Genomic DNA, 10000 nt, shown 5'->3' on the forward strand with positions numbered 1-10000 from the left:
TGGTCACTTGCTGTCAATTGCTTTGTACTTGATCTTGTTAATGACCAATGTGGATTGAATAAGGACTAATTACATACAGTAATTAGGTCTATAAATAACACCTACAAACAGATAACTAATTACCAGCGGTTATCGCTGTTGATCGAAAAAATAAATTAATAACTTTGCTCCCTTTGTGTTTTCTACTTAAGTTGATTTCGCGGTGTGAGGGGAATTGAAGAGACATGCAACACAGATGTTCCCTCAAAGAACTCCATTAATTCAGCATTATAGTTTGATGGTTTGTTGCGATAACCAGAGCGCCACAGTTTCACCAATGGATGTTACTCACCAGTAAAGTAGCTCCTCGAGAGGTTATTAACTAAAGCACAGCAATTACTTTATCTCCACAAAAATCAAACCTCGCTCTTCACGTTGTCTCGCAGCAATGTTCAACATTTTGCATGATTATTCCTGCGACACTTCATTACGGTTTCCTATTAACCCCTTTTGTGAAAATGTAAGTTGTTTTGACTTGCTGTATTCAGAAGGACTTTGCGGGCAGCCTTTCTGCGAGCTTCATACAAGGCAGGGAAATAGAGAAAGATAAAATCACTGGGAAACAGAAAAAGGCTGCACTGGGTTTCTATGTCGAGTCATCTAAACCAAAACAACTCGATACAAACTGCAGGTACACTGACCAAAATAGAACCATGGATACAGCTTTGAATCTCGAATTGTATTTGACAACATTATTGTTCAATAACGAATAGCAACAAATAATAAGGATTCAGCTGTTTCGCTTGGTTTATGCGGGATGGCAGTGTGAAGTGGGCATCCTGCAAGCATTTTTTTTTCTTTTCGTTCCGTCGCAGCCTTGCACTGACCTCCACAACACAGCCCAGAGGGAAACTTCACAACGGATTCGGTGCCTTGTTTCCAAGGCAGCGAAGGCCGTCCTCTCCTATCTGTCAGCAACAGCCCAACCCTTCATCCTCCTCTCTCTACCCGGGTGCTCTCGGCCTCTTCACCATCTCCCCCAAATCTCACTTTCTGCCTCGGATAAAATACCAAAAACGGATTCCTCTTATCTGATCTCATTCTCAACTACTGTGCATTTGTGAGTGTGAGTGTTTAAGTGCGTGTGTGTGTATTACTATACAATTGTGAGGGCCAATCCTCCCTATGAGTACAGTAGAACTTGAGAAATAGACATGGGCAGAACTTTTTTCCTGGTGCTCACCAGAGAACTGTTACAATTAGGAAAATATTGGGGTTTGGTTTAGGATTATGCATTCAGAGGTTAGGCTTGGTGTTGGAGTTTTCCCTATATTACATTTACTGTGTAGTTGTGTGGCAATGACTGTTGTCACATACTGTATCAAATAGTTTTGGGCTATTTTCATGTCACCCTAAACATGTTCTGTCCGCAATAGCATAGTAATATTATATGAACATGTGTTTCTGGTTTGAAAGCAGTCCAACAGTGTCCCTTGGAAACAGATATTGTGTGGGGCACAATGGTCTATTAATCCACATCCACTCAAGTCCACTGACACATTCCTCCACCAAGCCTTTCATAGGGCAATTACAACACAAATTGCTACATTTATCTTTCAGTCTTTGCTGTTTAAATGCTCTCATTTTTGGGGAACTTGATAGCCTGACACTCAGCCTGAATTTTAATTTTGTTTCACTCCATTATTCAGTCTGAACTACTACTACAACCGTTTCTGGGATGGGCGTTGCCAAAGAGGCAGTCTTCGGTGATTGGTTCATACCAACCAATCAGAATAGTAGGAAATCAGATGGCATTGTGTCAATCATGTGGCTATGGCTAACCTGTTTGCTAACCAAACAAACACAGCCAACGAGCGCTACTAGTATGTAAACAAAAGCGGTAAAATATGTTGGATGCAGCATGATCATTTTCAATTAGAACTTAGGCCGTTTTACCAGAGGTGGCCAGTCATGAAGAGCTGACTTCTTCTCCACAACATGTCACAATGGGACCTGTTGTATAATGCACATTGGCTATATTTGTTACTTTTGGAAGTCTTTCTGTGGGTTTCATGGATGGACGGATTAAAGTGAAAATGGGCCCCGAGCACAAAATCACCATGGGAAGCGTCATATTGCTAAATTGGATTTCCTCCTACAACTGGGAGGCTTTCAAAATAACAGTGACATTTTTTTTTACACAATTAGAAACGTGTAATGTGATTAGACATCACAGGCTTTATTTTGAAATCTCCCTACTGGAAGTTGAAAGTGGATCATGTCCTCCAGTAGGCTTGATGAAACGGACCAAGGGGTCTCCGACTGACTAATGGAAAAGTAGATTTTCAGCTGCCAGTGACAGTGCCAGGGCCTCTGTGCACGTGCACAAGCTATAATCTATCCCTGGTTTCATGAATACTGAACCAATTAAAAGCACTATGTACCCTGGACCACAGATTATTTTTTGCCATTTCCGGAAAAGTTAACCGTTTTGTTACATACAAGGTTTTCGCCCAACAACAGCGCCAGTTTTGGTATGCAGCCCTAGTACTTCCAACTCAACCCAAACCACCTCCCCTATCCCACCTCTGGGTCAGGGCCAGAGTGTTGCCTCCAGTGCTCCCTGGGGGTACACAGAGCAGTGGCGGTGTCACTTTCCGGCTTGTTACCTACACGGCAGTACTTAGACTACAAAGGGAGAAAACACACATGCACATGCACACGCATGCACGAAAAAAAAGAAAAAAAACGCAAAGCAAACTAGGTTGTGTTTGGATTTGTCTCCCGGTATCTGTGACCATCAAACAGATAAAGGAGGGGATTTATCGGTGCCTTAATAGGGCCATTGTGCGTCGCCTGGAGTCTACCGTCTTATCTTCATTACACATGTTATAAGCAAACAAATAAATGGAGAAGCAACTCCGTTGTGAGGATGAAAGGAGTTAAGCATGCATTCATCTTTGAAGATTACACCGTTGTATCTGCCTCGGAACAAAATGTTGGGAGAGAACTAGAACTCCATTCCACCGGCTACATATCAAATTGCTTTCGCTATGTGGTTCTGGGCCCTGCAGCCATTCATTCACTGGTGGTATTTTGTAAAGGACAACTTTGTTTTTTTCAACCACGGTTCATGTTTTAGGTTGTTATTAGAGAAAGTAAAAGACAAGTGTTAAAACATTTTCATTTGCTAAATATGTATACCGCTATACATATATATTTTTTACACCAGTACGACGCCTTAAGGGCGAGTAGCGACCGCTAGGGCTGATACACTCTGCCGGAATTTGAGTATACATATAGACTATGAATACTCAAATGTGCTTTACATATGGGCATAAGAAGACAAATACAACAACTTTATTTGGGGAAAACACTAAGTCAAAAACTGTGGAATGAACTAGCTGGGGAGTGCATTTCACATGGGGTTAGGGCAGACCATTGTCTGACCATGGACTTCCACGCTTGCTGCTTCGCATTGAGGACAGCTTGACAGCTTCATGCTGTGGTGAAATCACCGCAAGCCTCCGGTGTCGGCGAGATATGAAGCTAATGTTGGTCATATGGATTATGGAACCTTTCCCTCCGATATTGCACACAACCATGCTGTTATCTACGCGTCCATCCGATTGCTTTTAAATGTAAATGTCCCATCCACGGAGCAAAAGCGATATAAGCGGCTTCTTCATTGATTGATTCGTTTGGGCTTTGTTGTTGTCTGACTGACGAAGCTGTAGAGTGGAGTGCTGCTGTGCAGGCGTGCAGCAGCCTATTCAGTACAGAAACGTGCCCAGTGAGAAACGTTTTGCGGTTAAAACAAAGGTGTGTGATTAAATGCGTAATTTTTTTAACGCCATATTTTTCGTTCATCGTTCATGTGTTTGGCCCAATGCTGCTCGAAAGTGTGTGTATGTGTGTGTGTGTGTGTGTGTGTGTGTGTAGTGGCAAAACACGTGTCGCCCGTGTGTTGTGTGTGGCATGTGCCCCCGTGTGTTGTGTGTGTGCAGCAGCAGCCTGATGCGTAGGTCGTGATCCTGGGGTCTAGTAGGACTATAGTGAATAATAATAAAGAAATTGCTGTGAAATTTAGAAGAAAGAAAAAAAGACAGGTTTGAGACGAGGGAGGAGAGTTGGATGACACTCACAGTTTCCACTGGTAGATGGTGACGGCAGGGTTAGCGTCAGCTCTGCAGGTCAGCTGAACATCCTGGCGATTCAGGAACCAGTTTCCATCAAAGCCTTCTATCTTCACCTCAGGTTCATCTGTAACAAAGGCAGGGTGGTTCTGTCAGAATCTGTCTCTGACAAGCAGACATGCATGCACTGAAACAGTGTTCACTGAAACATGTGTTTCTTAGCTTTTTCCCTTTCTCAATATGGTAGGTACCGACTCTGCCTCCTTCTCATATGACGTATAACGTTAATGCCAATATTCAGTTGACAAAACAACACATGTACAGTACAGTAGGGTTATCATTGTCACACCGTGACCAAGTAATTTGTTTTTTCCCCTGTTTTTGTTACCCTTTGCCGATGAATTCCTCTCCACACACATTTGTGTTTTGTCATTGCCGTTGTATCCTACTGACTCACCTGCCAGTGAGGAGCCCCCACCGGGAGGTCGTATCGTTGTATCCTACTGACTCACCTGCCAGTGAGGAGCCCCCACCGGGAGGACATATTGTTGTATCCTACTGACTCACCTGCCAGTGAGGAGCCCCCACCGGGAGGACGTAGAGCAACAGTCGTACTCCTTGCGCCCTGCTGACGGGGGCCGCCCCAGCCCGAAGGAATACGTGCAGTGACAAATATCACCCTAACCACCCGGGTTCCCTCCGCAGACACAGGATAATTGTCTTCGGAGATGCTCGACAAAGCAGGGTGCACCGTGGTGGATTTGAACCCCCAGACTGCGATGGTGGACAAGTACTATATCTTGACTCAGCGTTTGAGACTACTTTGAGACTAGGGATGATTAATCTGTGCATTATATCTTTTTTATTAACTATGTAAAATACGGTGAATGAATCTCAGAATGATTGTAAATGTACAGTAATTTGAACCCAAAAATAATGCAATTGCTTAATATGTGATCTTCGTCCCCCTAAGTGAGCATGCAACGTCACAATTACGGGTACCCTCGACATGTGAACCCTTTGACTTATGGTCAAATCCGTCACCCATGTGGTAGCTGGCACCCATTTGACGTCTTCAGAGTGAAATTGTTGCCAGCTAAGCTAAGGGGTTCCGCGGTCCTCCAGCTATGCTCTGCTCTCCTCTGTGCTGCCCACAGGAGAGTGGAGGGGGGAGCAGTTAGGGGTCAAGTGTGTCTTGTTCAGGGATACTTGACTTTGACAACGCTGAGGGCTGGAATTGTACCATGGGACATCCGGGACCCCCGGATCCCCTAGCGGGCTCTCTAATCATGCCTCTCTAACCATTCAGCTATGGCAGCACATTAGGGGCGGAGTGGTTTTGGCAGGCCTGGATCTGCCATTTTCAGCATGCAACCAAACATAAAAATTAGTTCTACTGGATCTCTTCTCCACTAGTACCCTCCCTAACATTAGTCTTAGTTTTAGTCATCATAGCTTAGTTTTAATTTAGTTTTTTGTCAGTGAAAAAAGACGATTTTTTCCCCCTCAAATGACAAAATCAACACTGCACTGTCTTACACTGTACGTTGAGCACCACGCTCTCCATGATCCTCTCGGTGCGGTACGTCACGATGCAGGTGAGCTTCTGCTTGTGCGTCTCGCGGCTCGGCACCACGATGTAGTTGCTGCGGATGGTGATGGTGCCGTTGGCGTTGCGTGTCTCCTGTAACTGGACCTCCCCCTTCAGTCTGGTGTCCCACCTGATCACGCTGGGGGGCTTCCCGTTGGCCGACAGACAAGTGGCCACCGTCATCTTGCGTTTCTGCGGCCTCGCCACGATAGTCGGCGACGTCAAGGTCATTAGGGTCATAGGCCGAGCTGTAGGGAGAGAGAGAGAGAGAGGCCGAGGCGGACCGGAGTTAGGGATGGGAATTTAAAATATTTCTTTTTGCTTTGTGACCACATTTTGTGTGTTTATTTTTGCATTGAAGCAATCCATTTCATAGAGCAGTTTAACTTACAATTAGGGTCGGAGAAACCAGAACCAACAATGAAGGAACTGGAATCGGTTCCCTCACATTTGGAACCGTTTCCAGGACCGGTATAATCACGCTGTCAGAGCTAGTATACTGTACATACATGGACTTTACGTCTGCTATATACAATTACAATACTGGTGGTTCTCAAAGGTTTTCATTTTAAGGACCATCATAACTCTGAAGAATGTACAAATGGAACCTTACACTCAGAGTTGCAGACCTGTGTGGTAGACATTCAAGATGGAAAAATAAAGTTGTCCTTTTGGGGAGAAGTCACTATGTTTCTACAGGGAATTACTTGCTGCACGCACTCACGCACACACACACACACACGCACGCACGCACACATGCATGCGCACGCGCACACGCACACACACACACACACACACACACAGATTCATTATAATTAAATGGATGAATGAGGATGATAAGAGGAACATGTCTGCGGCATGCAAAGCAGTCTCGCCTCTGAACGTGAGCAAGCGGTGTACGCTCCGCAAGGGCGAGCGAGGCGAGCTGTGAACTGCTTGCAGACCAGCCGAGCCCAGAGCCATAGAGTAAGACAGACCAGCCGAGCCCAGAGCCATAGAGTAAGACAGACCAGCCGAGCCCAGAGCCATAGAGTAAGACAGAGTTACGACAACTCCGTTCACTTCATGTGGCCAGTCCAATGACATAAACCAAATCATACTACTACAGGCGATTAATGTGAAATTAGACTTTATTTATTATTTCATTTTCAAGGCATTTTTTCCACTGGGCCCAACAGGGCCGGGACGTTCTGAAAGGGCCATTTATAGCCAACAATGCCAGAGATTAGCTGTCCACAGACGGACACACGGACGGACGGAGTTGCAAAACATACTCTCCCCCCCATGCCTTCGGCCTGGTGGAGACAATTACTGGGGTTGTGATGAAAAGGCAATTTAGCGGTGATTAAAATCAAGGAAAGACCTGCCTTCTTTCCGTTCTAGCCAAATCAGTTGACACATGCTTACACAGATGCAGAAGCCATTTGCCGTTCCAAATACAGTACAGTCATCCAATTTAAATCCTTTGAGAGCTGCCAATTACCAATTTGCTCACACAGAACATCAAAAGGCTGCCTTAAGCTCAAGCAATTGCACAACTGTAGGGAGTTATGAAGTGTGTATTTGTATGATATGAAGAAGCCTCTTCAGTTTTGGATTATTATTATTTTTTAACTTAAGAGAAAGTAGACATATCAGAATGTAGAAACTAGAAATACTGTTACAAGCAAGTAAACTTATTTTTATAAAAAAAACTGTACTGTAAAAGTAAAAATGTATTGTCGTCAAGCTGTACTGTAAAAGTAAACATACACAATTTTGTTGTGAAGATATTTAAAAATGAAATAGGTGGTCTACAAATTCACAACTATAGGACCGCAAACACATTTTGAGCTTGTAGATCGGCTATTTTGAAATAGTTGAAGAATAGGGTTTTGTATTAAGACAAAACAATCAGCAAATATACTGAAAATAATTTCAGTATAAAAATAAAATATAGTACAATATTTGCCACTGAGATGTATTGGAGTATAAAATATAGAAAAATGGAAATACTCAAGTACCAGTAATGTAAAAGTCCCTCAATGTTATACATAAGTAGCCAATAGTGCTTAATACTTAGTTACTTTCGACCACTGTATGAAGAGTTCTTTTAGAACACTGTGAAGTATCTATCTACTGTATGCTCAGGTTCTTGACATTCCACGAGCCAAGGCAGTGCTAATGGAGCCGGGCAGACTTGATGAACAAAAATGGGAGACCTGGAGTTGACAACAGGGACTATACTTCAGCCAAGTGCTTTTCCTTTGCCGGAGCTTAATGAAAAACACAGTGACACTTAATTTCTAATTAGATCTCTAATCAGAGGCAACACGCAGCCCTTTCAAAGCGGCCTGTCTGCCAGAAGAAAAACAAAACCCTTGGCATTTCATCAACAAAAAAAACCAAAGGGATTATTACAAGTTGTTCTTTCCGTTTCAACTAGTTTTCTCTTTTTTTTAGGTATACTATAATTATATTTACCCCCCCCCCCCAAAAAAAAAACCCAAACAATTTACACAACGTAATATTACTGTGTGTTGCAGGAAGGGAGCGTGTGAGGTCTTCCCCCTGAGAATTACTAATTGTATAATTAGATGCATGGAGATGTGATGTTAATGGTTGACGTCTCTGTCGGGTGGAAACCTTGTATGTCCAAAACTGTAACTTTTCTAGATTCAAATTCAAAAATAGCAAAAAAAAGCAGATCAACAAGCTCAAATCGCTTTGCTTCGCGCCACGTTGTTCTACTATTTACAAACTAACGTGATTTGTGATGTTGTAGTATGATCAAGTGGGGCATTCATTCACGAAAATAAGTTAAAATATGGAGATAAGAGGTTTCAGCCTAACAGCAACGACGATCAGTGATTTTAGCCAACTGGTATGTCTGGTGACATCTAACATTCAATGTAGACGGGGGTAGAAAGAACAGCTGGGAAAACGGGAAAGGTCTGCTCAAGAGGGGCGCGACAATGCAAGCGTAAAAAAAGCTAAACAGAATCCAGGACCGTTCAGTTGCGGGCGTGTGCACGAAACGAGCACACGCGCAACAATTTCACGGGACCGCGCCCACGTAAATATGCTTGCGTTGTCTGCCCTCGACTTCTCCGTGCGTACATAAAAAAACGCAGGTCTCATTGATAATGAAATAACACGCCTAGATAATTACTAGGCGTGTTAATCGCTGCCCGTTTGAAAGTACCTTAACACGCTATGATTTAATGGATTAAATAACCCCGGGCGTTCGGGGTGTTAATCGTGAAAAAGATAATGTCCTGACAATTCTGTCACAAATCCATCTGTGCCCGCGTGGCCCACCCGCATTCTTCCAAGTCCTTACCGTACACGGTGAGGTTAACCATGTTCTCGCGGTTCCCCGCGGGGAAAGTGGTGTACTCGCAGATGTACGCCGCCTCGTCAGACAGCCGCAGGCTGCTGAATACGATGGTGGTGTCCTCCAGCTGCGAGCTGCGGACCGCCTCGTGCTTGAAGTTAACCCGGTCCTTGAACGGCGCCAGCACGGACACGCCGAGGGCAGGGTTGGCGATGGCCACGTTCTGCTTGGTGCCGTTGAGGAACTTCTGCCAGGTGACCTGGGAGATCTTCACGGGCGGTTGGCTGTTCACGAAGATGCAGCGCAGCTCCACCTGAGCGCCCACGAAGCCCGACTTCACCGACTCCATCTGGACCGTCTGTCCCTCGGCACCTGAGAGGAAGGAAGAAAGAAAACACAATTAGATTACGATTAACAAGATGTTGCCGTCGGGCGGAAACCTTGTATGTCCGATGGTGGAAAGAAAATAACCGTTGTTCCAAATGTAGTCATTTTTTTCTCACAAGCGCTTGTGGATACTTTCATTGGTTCAACATGTATAACTCCCACAGGCCAATGCAAAGACTTGCACTTTAACTTATAAAAGGATAAAAGTAGCAAAAAAGGCACATCTACAAGCTCACAATGCATCACAGCATAGTGCATTATTTATGAGCTTGTAGTTTGCCTATTTTTGTGCTACCTTTGTGGGACACTGTGGTATGAGACAAAGTTAATTCACGAAAAGAAAAACTAAACAAAACAAAACAAAAATAAAAAGGTGAAACATGGAGATAGGAGGTTACTAAAAGAAAAAGGAGGGTAGGAAAAAACAGCATTTAATTTCGATTAACAAGAGCCCAAGGACCATTGCAGTCAATACCAACCACACGCAATGAAAGCTAAATGAGTCAACTCGGGCCTACTACAGTACGTAGTGCGTTCACATGTGCTGCTCTGCGCCAGACCCGATCATGCTCGATCACATTGGCAACACCA

At 44.1% G+C, this 10000-nt stretch overlaps 1 protein-coding gene across 1 annotated transcript in view; it reads right to left on the reverse strand.

Moving 5' to 3' along the window:
* The window catches only part of LOC308321967 (nectin 1b-like), a 117375-nt gene that overhangs the window by 26896 nt on the left and 80479 nt on the right, over positions 1–10000 (reverse strand). Inside the window, exons 2-4 of the mRNA XM_080773110.1 lie at positions 9029–9394; positions 5655–5954; positions 4125–4242 (exon numbers count right to left, since the gene is read on the reverse strand). Coding sequence (XP_080629236.1) covers positions 4125–4242; positions 5655–5954; positions 9029–9394 — 784 coding nt within the window. The remainder of the gene's footprint in view (positions 1–4124; positions 4243–5654; positions 5955–9028; positions 9395–10000) is intronic.

Source organism: Protomyctophum bolini (assembly GCF_963924005.1).
Source record: "Protomyctophum bolini genome assembly, chromosome: 9".
In the NCBI taxonomy this organism is placed as follows: Eukaryota; Metazoa; Chordata; class Actinopteri; order Myctophiformes; family Myctophidae; genus Protomyctophum; species Protomyctophum bolini.